Source organism: Eptatretus burgeri, chromosome 4 (assembly GCF_056783735.1).
Source record: "Eptatretus burgeri isolate ZD-2024b chromosome 4, Ebu_testis_v1, whole genome shotgun sequence".
Taxonomy (NCBI): Eukaryota; Metazoa; Chordata; class Myxini; order Myxiniformes; family Myxinidae; genus Eptatretus; species Eptatretus burgeri.
In genome coordinates this window covers 19,304,697-19,324,469 of record NC_140964.1, presented here as the reverse complement: position 1 = coordinate 19,324,469, position 19,773 = coordinate 19,304,697, and the positions used below count along the sequence as shown (strand labels likewise).

Here is a 19,773-nt window from a genome sequence, read left to right as displayed (position 1 = left end):
TCATCTTGTGGTAACCCACCCCACGGCCACGACGGGATTCAGCCTGCATGATTAAAATGAGGACCATGACCTAGAAATGTGATGATGACCATGGTGTGAGTGTTGTGAAGATGTACGAGTCCCACTCGATCCCGCACAACTTGACATGTGCAGCAAGGGCATGATGTCCGCATAATTTTGGGGCAAGCAAATTTGAAAATTGGCTCCCCAGGTAACGCTGGGTCTATTAGCATCCACTGGGGGAGGCGGTCAAGTGTAAATATCCTGTGAATAGTGTCGTTAAGGCTTAGAGTAGGAATGTAAAGTATAAGTGTTGTGTTTTTGTGGAACCTTTTGTTTCCCCTCCCCAGATCACTGGAAGAGTGTTGGGCAAGAGCGATGATCCAGAAGATGGAGTGCAACTTCGCTCAGTGCTCTCATGTGATTAAAGAAAAAAAAACAAAAACAAAAAACAACGAATGATTGTTTAGGCGAGGATAAGGCCATAAGGGGGTAGTACATTAAGCAGGATAGGTAAGTTAGCTGCGACTCGCTGCCCATTGCCCTCCTACTTTATTTCGTTAGGTTAATTAGGTGCGAGTGAGTAAGTGTTAAGGCTGGTACGGTAGTGCCTGTGATATACCTTGCAGGAGCTGCGGTACCAGAGGAGGGGGCAGTGTTACGTTTGAGGGGGGGGGGTATGCATTCAAAGGGTAATTAGGATGTTTAATTAGGTATGCCATGCTGTTCGAGTTTACCAGGATCTCGATGTAATAAGTAGCAATTCAGTGGTGATAAGTTGTCTAGTGAATGTTCATTTCTTCAAGGGGGAAATGATAATTGTCACGTAATTAGATAGGGACACGGGATAGGGTAAGTGTGTCTGCGTAAACCCCTTTTAGTAGTCCCTGGAGGCTGGCCGTGACGTCACAGGACAGGGCTGCGGATGGCTCCGCCCCGTGATCACGATTGGCGGTGGGCCAATAAAACGGCTCGATTGGAAGTGACGAGGACGGGAGGATAAAAAGGTTCTGTTCGGGGTCGAAAAGGGAAGAGGAAGAAGATCGGGACAAAAAGATCGTGTTTTTTTGGTGTGGAGGCTGTTGCGCGGGAAGCGTACTTGTTGTTGTGCTGATTCGATTGTGTTCTTCGTCGTGTCTTGGAGCCTTGCTGAGCCTCGTGCCTCACCTTGGTTGGCTCTGGGGTTCTGCTGACTCGCAGTACGGGGTCGAACGGCGGGCGGACCTGCCTCCCTCTCCTGCTCGCAATTTGGTGCCAGAACTGGTTCCCTGGCAGCTGTGAGCGGACTTGGGCCAAGACCAGGAGGTCGACAGCACCACGGTTTCTCCTGCCCCCCTGACGAGAGCAAGGCCAGCTCGTCCGACGCCAATCCAGGGACAGTTGCGTCCACACCACGGTCCAGCCTGACCACCAGAAGTAGCTATGTTTTGTGTGTGTGTGTGTGTGTGTGTGTGTGTGTGTGTGTGTGTGTGTGTGTGTGTGTGTGTGTGTGTGTGTGTGTGTGTGTGTGTGTGTGTGTGTGTGTGTGTGTGTGTGTGTGTGTGTGTGCTTGGCGCCTTAGAGGGTTTGAGATCTGTATATTCATTGGAATTGTCTGTGTTTTCCCCACGCCCGATCCCACACCATCCCGTCGAATCGCCCCGGATCCCTTTTCTTGCCGAGTCTTGTTATTTCTGGTTAATAATAAAAACAAATAAACATCATCAACTCAGTGAAAAGTGACTCGTGCCACCTTCCTCGTCCCGTTTGCGGTAGAGCGATTAGAACCGCCATGTTTGGGTTATAAACAAATAAACCGCCTCCATCGTTTCGGCTCATTCTACGTTAGCGGGACTGTTCAAGTCCCGTGGACGTCACAATATATATATATATATATATATATATATATATATATATATATATATATATATATATATATATATATATATATATTCTCCAGACTCCTCACTGTTTTATGACGATAATCCTAATGCAAATCCTAATTATTGCTTTCAGGGAGAAGGGAAAGAAACAAGCAGAGCAGGCCACGGCCATGGTGTGCCTGCATGTGCTGGGCATCGAGGACGCACGTCTCGAGGTCCCGCCGGTTGCATCAATTCGTGGGAAGCATGAGTGGGGTTATGGAGAGATAAATGGAGATCGACGCATGGGAGAGGAAACAGAAGAAGAGGGTGTTAAAAAGAAAATTTGCATCCAAGAAGTGTTTGTGCATGGTCGAAGTGATTCAGCTGAACATTGATTTTCTTTTCTTTTTCACATCAAGTAGAGAATGAAAGAATTGCACAATATTCATCGCTTGAAGAACACGCAGATCCAAAGAAGAACCTCAGGAACTTGCATTGTGTGCATTTTTTTGGGGACATTTCCATTTTGTTTGCCAGCTGTCACACTTTATTTTAATTTAGTTTTCCAGTCTTGCAGAAACTCTATTATTTGTCTGAATTTTATTTTTCTTCTAATTTGACTTTTGGTGGATTAAACTATCCCAATTGTTTTACTTTTTTATTTTTTTTTATCGGTGGTATGACGACTTGACAACCTTCAAAAGCTTTCAATTATTTAAACATTTACATTCATTCCCAATATTACTCTGGCAGTGGCAAATTTCCCCGATGATGCTGTTTTTGTCCCAACTGGACAGATTTTATTTTGATATTAAGCCTATGTAAAAAAAGACAACAAAACAATTGATCCGAAGATGAGAAATCTTTCTGGTTTTGGCTTAGTGGTTTGGGTGGTGGCTTGGGATTCAAGGGTCCTGAGTTCAAGCCCCATTGGCCGCTGAATTAACAGCAGGGGTTGACTCAAGCTGTCATCGTTCTGAGGTCAGCGAAATGAGTTCCAGTGCAGCAGCCAAAAGGCTGCACACGAAGGAAAGGGGTATTGACTGATTTATTAAATCTGTAACTGGTGTGGCGCAGGCATGATGTGCCAAATGGCCTCCTCCTGCACTTCATTTTCTTGTAATCCTTGTAAAAAACAATTAGAGCTTGGACAGATGTCATGGTTTAATAAAAGCATGATAGTCATGACAACAGCACAGGGATAGGGTGGAAATTTAAAACCAAACTGTAGCACTTGGACTTTGCTGACGACATTGCCCTTTTGTAATCAAACTACCAACACGTGCAAACGATAGTCACAAAAATGAATTGATTTGCATCAAAAACCAGACTCAAAATAAACAAGAAGAAACCAGATTTTGAGGATGAATGGTGAAAGCAACGACCGAATTCAAATTGGAGACCAGCATCTAAATGGAGAGAAGTACACCTATTTTGGGGCCATTATCAACAAACAAGGAGGGAAAAAGATATTCAAAACATAATTTGTAAAGCGATAGTATCCACAAAACTCAAGCAAACATGGAGCTCAAGCATTTTATAGATTTGAAACTAAATTAAGACTGTTTCACTCACTTGTCAAATCATTACTGTTGTATGGATGTGAGGCTTGGAAGACAAATGAAGGGGACATTTGGAAACTTGACATTTATGTTCAAATGTCTGCATAAGGCCCTGTCACACCTTGACGATTTAGCCAGCGTATGGCAACGTATCAATATGTATGTAAAATGCTGGCGTACGCTGAACTATTGATGTTTTTTTTCAGTTTTGGGCGTATTCTTAACGAGTTGGATGTATGCATAACGTATTAGTAACGTGCACAGAACGTTTCGATAACTTATAGAAAACGTACCAATGAATGCTTAGCGTGTTGTCGGCGTTCACAACCGATGCCCAACGATAGTCTAACTTATGCATAGCGCGGCAGCATACCGCCGACGATCACGTGGCGTCGCCTATTAATAGGCTGCCGCTCAACGATTTAAATCATAACCGCACGAGAAATTGAAGTGTCAACATCACCGTCATGCCGAAGGAAAAAAAAAAAAAAAACCATGGAGTCTGGAACACTGATGGGTTCCTCCTGTGAAGCCCATTTTTATATATAATACCAATTCCCCCAAAATGCTGCCATTACGCCATTATACGGTAGCTGTAAGTTAGAAACACGTTCAGTAAGTTCTGTGGTCGTCTGGAAGATGTCAAATACGTCAATATGCGTAGGAGATACGTTACTCACAGGTTCAAAGCACGTTACTCATAGGTTAGAAATAAGTTTCCGGTACGCTAAACATTACCTCGACGTGTTTCGACTTATGAGTAACTTACAAGTAACGTGTGTCGACGTGCGTCAACAATCGCATAACGTGCCTACAACTTATGGCCAGCGTATGGGGAACGTGTGAGTCACACGCTGGTATACGTCGAAAAATTTGGAGCATGCTTAAAATTTGTCGACGAGCTCGGTGTACTACGACGTATGCCAGCGTGCTTCAGTGTGCTCTTAACGTATACCAAACTTACCCATAACGTATTCGACGTGTGCCAGCGTATTCGCCAAATTTTTCATACGTCGGCATATGCTGGCTAACTCGTCAAGGTGTGACAGGGCCTATAGGGTTTTGAAAATTAGATGGCCTTGCATCGTATCAAATGAAGAAATACTCAAAAGAACCAAAGTATCGGTGAAGAACAGAAGATGAAAAGGACATGTGCTAATAATGAAAGATGATGACAGCATTTTCATGGCAGCTCGAAGGAAGAAAGAACGTGGGATGTTCTTGAACAACCTGGAGGAGAAGAGTAGAAATAGAAAGAAAAGAGATGGGATGAAGCAAGGTCGATAACAAGAAACAGGGCAAACTGGAGAGTACACACTGCAGTCTTATTGGCCACTTGGCCCAAAGAGGATAGATGGTGATGATGATGATGATGATTGCAATGATGGAAATCCAAACTTTTGAAAATTGTTTGAATGGATGACACTGCAGGGTTGGGGGGGAATAATGAATGCACATAATTTGTTTCTTTAAAACATGATCAGAGATGTTAATGGAATGTCATTAACAAGCCGAGTATTTATTTTGATACATTTGTAGAGTCCAAGGCTGGAATAGCACCAAGTTGATGAGGCTTCCTAAATTGAAGAATACCTTGTGTGCGATACAACCAAAGTGTACTCATGCTGATTATTCAATATAAAGTTTATTCATGTGTGTCTGTCTGTAACATTCCGTTCCACCCATTGGTTGGACAGTTCACCTGACCACCCACAATTTCTCATTTCGTGAAAAATCTTGCAGCCACCATGTTGGTGCTTACTGCTATGCAACGTCAAAGACGTCTCTGAGCTATCATATTCACAATCACCATGCCTTCCATATTATATGCCTTTTCCCTGAATTGTATTTTCCCAAAGCGACAGTTAAAATGATTTTGAGCCGTTAGGTGTCAGGGCCTTGTGAAGATCAGCCTCAGAGATCAAGGTAACGGACTGTTAATTTAATACACTGCCCTTATTGTTCTGTGATATTGTCAAGCAGGGCTTGAACTCCTGTCATAAGAAATTTGTCAGAGTATTACTTGCTTTTTATGATGTGTATACAGGCAGTCATTGGGTTTTGTATGCTCGACATGCATAAACTCGACTTTACATCAGCACCCATTAAAATTAATAATAATAATAATCATGGGGGGGGGGGGGGTTGTGAAATAACAATTTTTTTTTAATCCCATAAAAGGATGGGAAGATGCTGAGGAGGTTCTGGAAAGGCTGAAATGTTCACGATGCCATCAAGAACATTGCAGCATCCTGGGCAGAGGTAAAGATGACGAACATGAACGGTGAAGAAAAACAGCCCGCAATTTGCCCATGACCTCAAATGCTTCACCGAGACCGTGGACGATGTGGCCCAAAAAGTCGTCGACTTGGTCCATCCACTGCAGCTGGAGGTCGACGATGTTGAGTTGTTGCTCAAGAGCCATGCAGAGGAGCTCTTGAATGATTACCTCATGGAGTTAGAGGATCAGAAGGCTGCCGAGGATGAGAGCTTGGATTAAGCGGCCATTGTCTAACCTCCAAAGAGATTTATAATGAAGGACTTGGTCGAGGCCTTCAAGCATTTCGATGTAGCACTGGTTGCTCTCGAGAGGATGGACCCGAACGCTGAATGCTTTGCCAACGTGAGAATCATCCAAGATGGCCTCTCGTGCTACAAAATCATTTATGATGAGAAGAATCGGGCAGCCGTTCAGTCCACCCTCGACCTTTTCGTTAAGGTTTGTAAACCTTCTCCAGAGTCCCCAATTCCTGAGGCTCCAACCTCGACTACTCCATCTCCTTCATCTTCAACCTTCAAGTCCCCCTCATGTGAGTAAGTCAACATGAGGAACTAAGGTATTTGCGAGTACTGTACATGTAAATGTTCAATTCATGATATAATCTTTTTCTCTTTTTTCAGATTTTACTCAGTGAAATTTGATGAACATAAGGGTCCCAGAAATGGAACCCTTAAGTCTTAAGTTTTGAGGCCTGAATATACCTTCTGTATATGCATCGGGAAGATGATGATTGATTTTGGGTCGTTTATTATCACATATCTTTTCTGCATATCTCGTGGGATTGAGAGTTGGACAGGTGTTACGTGTCGACCTCGGGGCACCTCAGCAAGTGCACTGGTAACCTGTAGGGTGTCCCGGCAGAAAATTACATTTTGGCTGTGAGTGAACTTACACATGCAATCCCAACGTGAAAAATATCACCACCACTTATTCCTTTTCTCTTGATATTAACCATAGAATGAGGCACATGTCGTGAATAACATGCATTGCACAGTGATAAGAGCAACAAATATTAATGATAAAACAAATATTGATGAATGTATGCCGTAAGACAATCAATCACTCACTTCTTACTTTATTGGAGTTATTACATTGAGAGGCAACAATGTTGAGTTACTTCAGTGCTGTTTTGATGCCTGAATGATGTGCTGTTAATCTCACTTCTGATATGTGGTTCATGGGTCAAAGCAGAAAGTAATTCATGCAGAAATGTATCAAATATGGCTTTTGGAGATTGATTGCACATGATTAGACACAGTACTGTGGTACACACAGAAAGGGGTCTTGTTTTTTTCAAGCTAGGCATGATGAAGTGTACCTGTGAATGTTCAGTTTTACAAATTTTGTGTACATCACTTTGCTGTGAATGTGCACATGCAGCATGCCAGAAACACATTTTACCTTATTGAAGGTTTTGGAGGCAATCGATATCATTATTAAGTCTTTCTTTAAGCCTGTGCCGAAGCCAAACAGACTTTTAATCTTCCTTCTGTTGCATGATTGATGTGTCAAAGCAGAAAGCAGTTCTGAACACATCACTGTAGTACACATAGAGTGAGGTAAGTGCAGTCTGGCACAATGAAAACGGAATGAATGTTTACTACATGTGTATTTTACAAAGTATTTCTCTCCTTTTTGAAGTGTCAGTCTGATTTATTTTAAATGTCGCAGATTCCAGTGAAGAATGGATGAGGAAAGGGTGAGCTCCATCTTGTGGCAAAAAAGACAGGAGCAGGGACCCATGGAAATTCCACGAAATGTAAAATGTGATTTCTGCACCTCAACTCTCCCCCACCACCACCATGACCTTATCCCCCTTTTTCCGAAGAATACCCAAATTAAATAAGTACAAACATCACAACAATGCAGCTGTAAGTTAATGCATGACTCGTGATGGTGGCAACTTATCTCCAGAAAACAATTTGTACAGTAAACCCAGTGGGTTATAAATGGGTGAAAGGTTGGTGGTGAGCATGGTTGAAAGGATCGAGTCCCGATGGTGTGCGCAGGATGAAGCCGACTGAATGGACAGTCACGTTTTACAAGGGGGGAAGAAAGGGAACGCAGCGAGGGGAGGGGGACGGGGGAGGGAACGCAGCGATGGGAGGGGGACGGGGGAGTGAACGCAGCGAGGGGAGGGGGACGGGGAGGGAACGCAGCGAGGGGAGGGGGACGGGGGAGGGAACGCAGCGAGGGGAGGGGGACGGGGGAGGGAACGCAGCGAGGGGAGGGGGACGGGGGAGGGAACGCAGCGAGGGGAGGGGGACGGGGGAGGGAACGCAGCGAGGGGAGGGGGACGGGGGAGGGAACGCAGCGAGGGGAGGGGGACGGGGAGGGAACGCAGCGAGGGGAGGGGGACGGGGGAGGGAACGCAGCGAGGGGAGGGGGACGGGGGAGGGAACGCAGCGAGGGGAGGGGGACGGGGGAGGGAACGCAGCGAGGGGAGGGGGACGGGGGAGGGAACGCAGCGAGGGGAGGGGGACGGGGGAGGGAACGCAGCGAGGGGAGGGGGACGGGGGAGGGAACGCAGCGAGGGGAGGGGGACGGGGGAGGGAACGCAGCGAGGGGAGGGGACGGGGGAGGGAACGCAGCGAGGGGAGGGGGACGGGGGAGGGAACGCAGCGAGGGGAGGGGACGGGGGAGGGAACGCAGCGAGGGGAGGGGGACGGGGGAGGGAACGCAGCGAGGGGAGGGGGACGGGGGAGGGAACGCAGCGAGGGAGGGGGACGGGAGAGGGAACGCAGCGAGGGGAGGGGGACGGGGGAGGGAACGCAGCGAGGGGAGGGGACGGGGGAGGGAACGCAGCGAGGGGAGGGGGACGGGGGAGGGAACGCAGCGAGGGGAGGGGACGGGGGAGGGAACGCAGCGAGGGGAGGGGGACGGGGGAGGGAACGCAGCGAGGGGAGGGGACGGGGGAGGGAACGCAGCGAGGGAGGGGGACGGGGGAGGGAACGCAGCGAGGGGAGGGGACGGGGGAGGGAACGCAGCGAGGGGAGGGGGACGGGGAGGGAACGCAGCGAGGGGAGGGGGACGGGGGAGGGAACGCAGCGAGGGGAGGGGGACGGGGGAGGGAACGCAGCGAGGGGAGGGGGACGGGGGAGGGAACGCAGCGAGGGGAGGGGGACGGGGAGGGAACGCAGCGAGGGGAGGGGGACGGGGGAGGGAACGAGGGGGACGGGGGAGGGAACGCAGCGAGGGGAGGGGGACGGGGGAGGCACGGGAAGGTAGCATAGGTGCAAGGGAAGGAAGCGTGAGGGGATGGGGAGGGTCGGAATAGGCAACGTATGGGGCATTACTGGGCGGTACAATGTGCCCAAACGCAAACATTTTCATTTTAACCGCCGTGTTCTATGTAAAACTGGGTGGAAAAATTCATCATCTTCCTCCTCCTTCATCATCTTCCATAATGTGTCTCATTCAGTCCCGTTTCTCATATTGATTAGATTCAGAAAACGCTGATTATTCACTGCCTTTTAAAAGCATCACAAAGCAGGTCGCTCCACTTGCAACACAGGAAAGAAAAGTATATGAAAAAAGCAGCTGATCTTTCAATCATTTATTTGCATGATTTTTAAACGGTGAAAGTAAATTTCGATTTTTTTTGTTGTTGTACTTTTTTTTTGTGTTTTTAGCAATTGGTATTTCAAAGATTGGTATTTCCATCAGCAAAGCAATGGGTCTCACTTCTGTTCACTTTGAAATGAACGACCCAGCAGCTTTGTGAGCGTTCGCCAAGTTGCGTAAGCACTCAAGCAAAAACCCCAATGGAATGCCTGGCTTGGCAAGCGATTACCAGACATATAAACCCATGCACCCGAAACGCCCAAGCAATGTCCGAAATGGACAAATGAACACTTTCTTTTCTTTTTTTTCGCAGTCGGAACTGTTGCTGAGTTCAATTCTGGAGCTTAAATTTTGTAGTTATGCTTGGTTTAAGAGATTGTTGAGGTTATGGCAGGTGCGGAAATGAAATAAAGCCACGACTGCTGGCCTCTCTGGGCGTTTATAAGCATTGCAATGTAATCAGCGATTCACGGCTCTGATGATCAGACATTCGATAATACGTGAGGAAAGTGTGTGGGGAGGGGGGGGGGAACTATCGTTCAGAAAGCATTGTGGACTGTTCCAACTCAAAGCATTGTTGAGCAGGCCAAAAATAATGGTGAATTAAACCCCAGTAAGGTTATGGTGTACGAGGTGCAGTGGAAGACGAGAAGCAAGAGTGTTAGCAGCAACTCCGCTTTATTGCGCGTCCTGATGTACATTCCTGCCACCCCCAGCGGGCGAGTCATGATATATGAAAACCCAATCACGTGATACAGCACAAGGTAACTGTGGATGCACCTTAAGACCCCAGCCAGAGGAAGGTGGCCGAGGATGTGCCTGAAAAGGATATGATTAAACAAGCCGGTAGGTGACGAGGGATTGGCGAGGATCGAAGCGCTGGATACGATGCTTTTCATTCTGACCGATCCACCGACGACGATTCATTGCCAAGATGTATTGGTTCACATACATTTGTTCCACTGCCTGGCAAGATTTTTCCCAAATTGCGTATTTTGCCAACTGGCAATACTCATAAAAAATGACGGTAAATAGACACCCTATTTTTGAAGGACTACCATTTGAAAAATAATCGGTTTGCTGGTTTGTGGTGTGGAGCCTCATGTTGCACACACACACACACACACACACACACACACACACACACACACACACACACACACACACACACACACACACACACACACACACACACACACACACACACACACACACACACACACACACAAACCCTGACAATAAGGGATATCCAGCATATATAGCGAATCCAATAAAGCTGTTAATTATCTTCAAAAGGATGTTTTAATTAACCCAAACACCCAATTTAACTCCTGCACCTCCTTGGGGTTTCCTGAGTATGCATGAAAAGTTTCAGGCAGTTAGGTTTCATGGTTTTGGAGTTATCGAGGAGACTGAAGCACACACACACACACACACACACACACACACACACACACACACACACACACACACACACACAATGATTAGTATCGATAGTTGAGCAGGAGGAATGTTTTTGCTTCATGTATGTAACCCAGGTTTTGTTTTTGGTTTTTTTTACCTGTACCGAGCTGTCAGTTGCCTATACACCCCTCAAATAAAAGTATGCATCATAAAAATGTGTTGAATGCTTGGAACAAGATTTCCTGTCGCATGGGTACTTTGCTCGTTGAAATAAAGTTGGACTGTTGGAGTTAACAGAGCTTTTTCTTGTCTCCTGTGGCTTTGTTTTCCACTTCTGTGTCAAAGGCCTATTTTTAATGTTGAGGTACCTGTAACATGCTTCAACTGCCAATGGCTCAACCCTTCTTCTGATGGAATAAAGCTATTAAACATCTTGAACCCTGACACTGAGAGAGACTGCCTTTTTATTTCTACTCTCGGATACATACTGTACCTATCGAGTGTTGGTCATGATATAGTACACGGGATTTGAGGGGAGGGGCACAGAACAGCAAATCATTGGAAAAACATTGAGAAAGGTTTACTTTCAAGTGGTCCGACCAAACAGAAAGGAGATTGAAGTAAATTTGGACTGTATCAGCAGAATTGTAAGAATTATGCTTCCAAGGTTTTGTGATGACTCGTGAGGCAGTGAGAGGAGATAGGATTCAAGAAACTTTTTTATTTTTACTTTTTAATTGTGGAATACATAATCAAGGCTTGTGGAAGAGCTGATACGAGCAGACCGAACGAATCTCGACGCAACAGGACAAAAGGAACAGCAGAGAGAGAAAGGGGGAAGGACACCAACAGCAGAGCCAAAGGTCAAGACAGTGAGGCGGAAAACAATGGGTGTGGGGAGGATGCATTAGGTAGACAAAATAGATACAAAAGGAAACTCTCAGGGGGGGGGGGAAACTGGAAATTTGGAAGGAGGTGGGATTGGGGTTGGGGGGGGGTGGAGGGATGTGAATTTAACAGCATGACAGGGGCTTGAACTCGAGACCATAAGATCTGAAGCCAACCACCTTAACTGTTAAACCAACACCAGTATCAGGTGAGTCATGATCCTGGATTTAGGTAGTTTCACAATAAGGGGGTTGATGGTGGACCATGTGTGCCCTTCAAAGACTTGGAGGTGACAAAGCATGAAAAGAGCAGAGGGTGCAAGACCAGAAAGGAGGAGGTAGAAGACAGAGAGACCACTGACCTGGCTGCAATAGCGAAGTGAAAGGCCCGGAGACTCGGCTTCTTTGCGGAAGATTCCAATAATCTTGAAGGCCTTGGTTTCCATGGCGACAACCTGAGCAAGATGCGAAGCAGGGGAGACAGCCCAGAGGGAAGAGCAGTACTCCATCAAGCTGTGGATGACAACCGTGTCGGTGGATTGGAGTTTAGTTGTGCCAAGGAAGGCCACGTGCTAAAGAGAAAGGGGGAAGCAAGGTTTGCAATGGGAATTGAGGAAGGAATTCAGGCTATTAAAGAAGGAACTGATGATGTAATTGTGATGAGCGAGGCCGGGCAAGAAAATAGAACTTCAGGAAGGGAAAAGTTAAACATATTGTTACAAATTTGCGCCCGCCAGCGTGCGGACAGCCGCTTTTAGCCGAATCGCGGCCGTACGCCCACCGGACGGACAATTCAGTCGCGACTTTCCGGAACGATGCCGAAAACCAGTCACGGGTGTGCTCCAAGCACACCACAACCTTGTCCGCACTCTAACTGCGCTACAGGGTCCGATCGCCAAATAATTGATTTACCAAATTACTCGCGCGGGTAGATTACCGAGCGGGGTATTATCGCGAGACCTCGCTGGACCCGATTCTACTATCGGCTATTTAAAAACCCACTAAATTCCGAGAGCAAGATGGCAGCTCAATGGAGGGAAAATGACGCGACGAACAGGTTCACATTTTAAGAAGCACATTTATTTACAAACAACACATAAGCACATAAGCAGTCATGCAATGAATGGGGGAAGTACGCATGCAATTATACAGCCAAACACAATGCAATGGAAAGAGCTAATACCGTCTGTCTATTATGTACAGTCACTTATACAGTTTTACTTGACGGACTCGGCGCCACAACTTTCATACAAAGAAAAGCAAGGAAAAACCCCCTCAAAGACAAGGGGGTAGACTGGACCTCTCGGGGTCTTTATAACGTGGAACTTGGCGGACCAAAGGAGCTCCACGAGACCGCGCAGGTTACCTTCCGCTCGTGGTGATTCGCTGGGGCGTCCCGCGATGTCCCGTCCCCACGGCAGCTAGCTTAGCCACGGTTAGGCCCAGGCCTCGCTAAGCGGTCGGGTGATTCAGGCCCCAGCCGGCAACGCCTGAGAGGAACGAACGGGTCTTTGCTCTCTTAGAGTTGATGTTCTGTAAGAACCCGTCCGTCCCTCAGCGATGCTCGGACTGTCCCGAAGCCCGATCACCTCGGACCGTCTGGCGCTGGCTGGCGAGCTCTCTCCGGCTCTCTCCACGTTCAACACACGAACGCGCAGCTCCGCGCGGCACAGCAGGCTTAGCCGCGCTCCCAGTTCGCGCCTCCTCAGCTTCTCCACCGACTCCACCGACCTCAGCTTCTCCACTCCACCGACCTCTCCAGAGTGACCGCGCTTGGCATTCCGCTTGGCCTTTTCTCGGGCCTGAGAGACGAGGTTTGGCCTTCGCCCTCTCAACTCTGACCCCCACTGGCTCCGCCCCTCTCACTCTCTTGATCCGAATCTCGAACGAAGCTTGCACAGAGCGGAGGTGCGTGAGATCACCGACCTGTGCGGCGAGCGGACGTGCGCGAGATCACCGACCCGCGTGACGAGCGGACCCCCGCGTCTGCCTGCAGCGATGCCGTTCGAGGCGGACTCACCATGGCTGGCGCAAAGATGGGTCGCTTCGGTGATGAAGGTGAGGCGATGTTGTTAGTGTTGATTTATTGGGGGAGATGTGGTTTAGGAGATGGTGAGGAGATGTCGTTGTTGTGAAGGTGGTGTGGAGAGGGTGGTTGGTGGTTGGCATTGTGGAGGAGGTGGTTGGTGGTTGGCATGGTGGAGAAGGTGGTTGGTGGTCGGCGTGGTGGAAAAGGTGGTCGGTGGTTGGTGTGGTGGAGAAGGTGGTTGGTGGTTGGCATAGTGGAGAAGGTGGTTGGTGTTCGGCATGGTGGAAAAGGTGGTGGAGAAGGTGGTTGGTGGTTGGCGTTGCAGAGAGGGTGGTTGGTGGTTGGCGTTGCGGAGAGGGTGGTTGGTCCAAAATAACGATAGTAAAAGAAAAACGGCTAACTTCAAGATCACAGCCCGGGTGACACGAATAAATCCCTTGAGACAACGGTGGGGAAATCTATCTGAACACAGACTTTTCGGCATAACTGATCTAAGGACCTTTATGGTGCTCTGCGAATTTCCACAGCCGTAACTATATTCTTTCCCAATGTCAGGAGTTCAAATAATATGGAAGAGGTTGAAGCCAAAGTGTATAGTGAGGAGTGTGATATTGTTGCAGTGACTGAGACGTGGTTTAAGGAGGAGAGTAACTGGAGGACAGGATTGGAAGGCGATAAGGTGTATCGGTGTGATAGGAAGGAGAGAATAGGAGGAGGAGTAGCAATCTGGGTAAAGGACAGCATTGCATCAAGATAAAGGGGTGAGTGACATTAAGGAGGGAATTAATGTTGAGGATTCTGTATGGGTGGAGATTAGAGATTGTAAAAATAGTAAAATACTGGGAGGATGCTTTTATAGGGCTCTGGGTGGGAAGGAAGAGGAGGAAGGAGGAGTACATGAATAATTCAAAAGGGCATGGGGTAAGGGAAGAGTATTGATTATGGGGGGTTTTAACTTGCCAGGGATAGATTGAGTCCAGGAACAGGGAAAGGGCAGAGCGGATGAGGATTTCCTTGTTTTCGTCCAAGATTGCTTTTTAACCCAGTTTGTAGATAAGCCCATGAGGGGGAGTGCAGTGTTAGACCTCCTTTTAAGTAACGATCCCAATATGGTGGAGGAGGGGGAGGTTGGGTAGCATTTTGGAGCAAGTGACCGTAACATTGTGTGTGTAAAGATTATGTTAAGGGTTTGAGTTCAGGATAGTGGGGTAAGGCTATTGGATTTCAGGAAGGCAAACTTTGAGGGTATGAGGAGAGAATTGGGTGATGTAGATTGGGAGACTCTAACAACAGGACAATCAGCATCCGAGAAATGGGAAACTTTCAAGGACCAAATGTGTAGTGTGCAGAGTAAGTACATTCCAATGAAATGTAAAACAAGAAACAAAAAGAGACCAGGGTGGTTGAGCAGTGAGATAAGGAAGGTTTTTGAGGAGAAGCAAAAAGCATTTATTATGTTTAAAATAACAGGACTGGAGTTGGACTTATGTCACTATCGGAGTAAACGGAGGCAAGTGAAGAAAACTCGACAAGCCAAAAGAGAGTCTGAGAAGGACTTGGCTAATAATATTAAATATAATAGCAAGAGATTCTTTCAGTATATCAGGGGAAAATAACAGGTTAGGACCAGTGTGGGCTCATTGAGGAATAGCACCGGGAGAGTGGTTCGTGATGAAAGTGAGATAGCAGGCTTATTAAAGAGGAATTTTTCTTCAACTTTTACACAAGAACAGTCAGGAGAATTGCCAATAGCTGAGAGTATTTATCAAGGAGGTGAGGAAGGGCTTTTACAGAAGATCCAGGTTGGAGTGGAGGAAGTAAAGGAACAGCGAGGTAATCTAAGAGTAGATAAGGCTCCGGGTCCAGATAATATACACCCAAGAGTATTGATGGAGGTGGCTGAGCAGGTAAGTGAGATAACGGATTTTTTCAATAGTTCCCTGGAGTCAGGACAGGTACCGGAGAATTGGAGAGGAGCAAATGTAACCACTATTTAAGAAAGGATCCAGAGAAGAATTGGGAAACTTTAGACCTGTTCATTTGACTTCAATTGTGGGGAAGGTGTTGGAGACATTAATTAAGGACCGGATGAGGAACCATTTTAATAAATACAAACTCATTAAAGTTCGTCAACATGGGTTTACCAAAGGTAGTTCCTGTCTGACAAATCTTTTAGAGTTCGATGAAGCAGTGTCTGATTGGGTGGATGAGGGAAAGGCAGTGGACATAGTATATCTCGACTTTAAGAAGGCATTTGATGAGGTACCACATCGGAGGTTGTTAGCCAAAGTGATGGCTTGTGGAGTGGCTGGTCAGGTCGCTAATTGGATTGTAAACTGGCTTCGTGATGGGAAGCAAAAAGTGGCTGTGATTGGGAGGATGTCTTGCTGGGAGGATGTAAGTAGTGGGGTACCTCTGGGATCACGACTCGGACCATTACAATTCATGATTTACATAAACGATTTGTATAATGGGGTGAAGAGTAAGCTTTCCAAATTTCAGATGACACAAAGCTTGGAGGTAATGTGTATAGCAGAGAGCGTGGTGATCAGATTCAGGAAAGTATTGATACTTGCAGAGATTGGGAAAAATATTGGCAGATGGAATTTAACCTGAGCAAGTGTAAGGTGTTGGGGATGGGAAAGAATAATAAAAATAGGGACAAGTAGCGGTGTATTCAAAGTACACCACCCCCATACCAAATAGATAAATAACAATCCTCCAGCGCAAGACATCGCCGGAACACCTATGGTGCCCTGTGATGCCACCCTGCAGCAAATGGAGTCGGATTTGGGAGGGAGCGGTGTCCAATATAATCGATTGATTAATTGCAGAATTAAAATAAATAAATAATCGTAAAATAATTCATTTTCTCAATCAATTGCCGAAAAGGAAACCGAAACCACCACTGTTTCATCCGAATCTGGAACTTTTTGAAAGTTAAGTAATTAATCAGAAAATGAATAACACTGAACAACAAATTTCAAAAATTTTTTTTTACTGGAGATGTGTAAAGTGATTAAGACTAATTTGGGTACGCTGATTTCAAAAATCATAACCGTTTTGCTGTATCACGTCAGGATTTTCAGTAACAGAAATATTCCCATTGCCTAGAAGTCAGGATTTCAATGAAATTTACATATGTCTTTAACATGTCTATTTCGTACAATTGTTGTTAACTTGTGTTATATTTCTTTCTTTCAGATAAAGATGAGTAGGCGTTCCTGTACCAATCATCCTGACAACTTCTGTTATGTCTGTGGTCGGTATACCAAAAAAGATCAACAGCGAAGTATATCTACAGCAGTGAAAATGAAGGCCGCCTACTTTCACTACTTCGGGTGTAAGGTGGGGGACCAAGAACAGAGCTGGGCACCACACATCTGCTGCACAAGCTGTCACACAACCTTGACTCAATGGTTGGTGGGCAAGCGCGCGAGCATGCCATTTGCGGTGCCCATGATATGGCGTGAGCCGCAGAATCATCATGATGATTGTTATTTCTGCTGCACAAGCATCACCGGCTTCAACAAGAAGAATAAAGGTCACATCAAGTACGCTGACTGCGTCTCTGCTCGTAAACCTGTGCCTCATGATGACGAGAACCCCGTTCCAACACCTCCAGCTGATCAGAACATAGCTGTAAGCAGTGGTGAAGAGGATGGTGATGATGAACCTTTTGAACCCGACACTCAAGAATCACACCTTCTGAACCAGGGAGACTTAAATGATCTTGTAAGAGATCTCTCGCTGTCAAAGGCGAAGGCAGAGCTGCTTGGATCAAGGCTGCAGCAGTGGAATCTACTTGAACCTAACACCAAGATATCCTTGTTCAGAGCACGTCACAGAGACATGGCTGAGTTCTTTGAGATGGAAGACACGATGACATTCTGCAGTGACATCAACGGTCTGTTGAAAGAACTTGGGTGTGATCACGATCCTGCAGACTGGCGCCTCTTCATCGACTCGCGCAAGAACAGCTTGAAGGCTGTTTTGCTCCACAATGGCAACGAGAAACCATCAGTCCCACTGGCTCACGCGTTCGGCATGACAGAGACCTATGAGACTATGCGGCAGCTGCTTGATTCCATCAAGTACAATGACTTCAACTGGCACATCTGCGGAGACTTGAAAGTGGTGGCGCTGTTGTTAGGGCTGCAGTCAGGCTACACGAAATACATGTGCTTCCTTTGTCTCTGGGATAGCAGAGACGACAAGAATCACTGGACGAAGAAAGATTGGGAAGAGCGAAAAGAGCATGTACCTGGTCGACACAACGTGAAGCATGTCGCCCTTGTCGACCCAGTCAAGGTTTTCCTTCCACCACTCCACATAAAGCTCGGCTTGATGAAAAGTTTTGTATGGGCAATGGATCTGAATGGGCGTGGGTTTTTATACCTCAAGGAAAAGTTTGGCAACACCTTGTCGGAGGCCAAGATCAAGGCTGGTGTCTTTGTTGGACCGCAAATCCGACAGATTATGAAGGACGAAACTTTTCCGACAACTCTAAACCCCAAAGAGCTGGCAGCGTGGAGGTGACGGACAACTTCTTGGGGAACGAGCGCGCAGACAACTATGAAGAAATAGTGCAGCAGCTGCTGGAGTCCTTCAGGAAACTTGGCTCCAGGATGTCCCTGAAAATCCATTTCCTACACCAGCACCTGAACTTCTTCCCTGACAACTTGGGAGCAGTCTCGGACGAGCACGGCGAGCGATTCCACCAAGAGATTTCACTCATGGAGACGCGTTACCAAGGGCGGCACAACCCGAACATGATGGGCGATTTCTGCTGGTTCCTGCATCGTGAAACTGACACAGAGCAGCACAAACGCAAAGCCAAATGCCTAAAGCATTTTTAATTACATTCTAGTGGAGTTTTTCTGTAATTTCTATAATTTTGAAGCATTCATGATGAAATAAATGAATAAATGAATTTTTGTAAATTTCATTGAAATCCTGACTTCTAGGCAATGGGAATATTTCTGTTACTGAAAATCCTGACGTGATACAGCAAAACGGTTATGATTTTTGAAATCAGCGTACCCAAATTAGTCTAAATCACTTTACACATCTCCAGTAAAAATTTTTGTTGTTCAGTGTAATTTATCGATTAATGAATAAATAAAAAAATGCCCTTTAGAGCCAAATCACTTGGTCACTGTCATGTGGAAAGGTTCCAGAGGAGGAAAGGTCTTTGCTCAGATAATTATTGATCGGGTTCACCACCATCTTCTTGAACACCAGCACCCAGAACATTCAGGCTTTACACCAAAGAGGTCAACGATTGACCGTATCCTTGCTCTTCGGGTCCTCACCGAATGCAGAAGAGAGTTTCGGCAGCGGCTGCCTGCAGCCAATGTTGGTCTCTGTAAAGTGTTCGATTCAGTGAATCAGGATGCCCTCTGGAGGATTCTTGATCTTCGTGGGGTGCCACCAAAACTGATCAATACGATGTCTGTCGATACTCCGGTACTGAGAGTGCAGTGAGATGTGGTGGTACCATCTCTGATTTATTTCCAGTTGTTACTGGAGTTGGTCAGGGGTGTGTACTGTCCCCCACACTTTTCAGTACTTGTTTTGACTGGATTCTGGGGAAGATGTCTGAGAGATTAAGTTATGGTGCATCATTTGGGAATGTCAATCTCTGACCTTGATTTCGCAGATGATGCAGTCATCTTTGCGGCGACTCTACATATCCTTTTGGGGGCCCTCAAGGTGCTGAATGAGGAGTCGGAGCCGCTGGGATTACGGGTTTCCTCAGTCAAAACTACAATCCAGGCTTTCAATGACATGTTGGATGTTGCTATCTTGTCTGTACCTATTTATGGTGAGGATAATGAGATCACGGAGAGATTCACTTACCTTAGCAGTGATATTCATGTCTCTGCTGGCTGTGAGTCAGAGGTCAATAGACATCTGGGTCGGGCCTGGGGAGTCTTGGATTCACTGGGTCCATTGTGGTGTGGCACGCTTGGTACCTGTGCGGGAGGACGAAAGTCCGAGTCTTCAGGTCCTAGGTGCTTCCAGTCTTGCACCACGAATGTGAGACTTGGACTCTGACCAGGGATCTGAGATGGAGACTTAATTCCTTTGGGACCAGAGCTGAATGGCCTCCACCTAATTTCCTTTTGTTTCCTTGTGTTTAGGGGAGAGAGATGGAGATGTTTCTCTCTTGAAGTCCAAGGTCAAAAAGACAAGCATG

The 19,773-nt window shown here is 46.6% G+C and overlaps 1 protein-coding gene and 1 long non-coding RNA gene across 9 annotated transcripts in view; both read left to right on the top strand.

Annotated features, from left to right (window-relative positions):
- Positions 1 to 5,064, top strand: part of DUS2 (dihydrouridine synthase 2) — a 69,299-nt gene extending 64,235 nt beyond the window's left edge. For all 8 annotated transcript variants that reach the window (XM_085877109.1, XM_085877104.1, XM_085877106.1 and 5 more), the window contains one exon: positions 1,996 to 5,064. In XM_085877109.1, the coding sequence (XP_085733235.1) occupies positions 1,996 to 2,239 (244 nt within the window). In that variant the 3' untranslated portion in view covers positions 2,240 to 5,064. The remainder of the gene's footprint in view (positions 1 to 1,995) is intronic.
- Positions 5,065 to 8,875: 3,811 nt separating this feature from the next.
- On the top strand, positions 8,876 to 10,954 carry LOC147027587 (uncharacterized). The gene is made up of 2 exons (XR_015057122.1): positions 8,876 to 9,869; positions 10,016 to 10,954. It is a non-coding gene; the product is annotated as an uncharacterized LOC147027587 (long non-coding RNA).
- Positions 10,955 to 19,773: the final 8,819 nt, after the last annotated feature.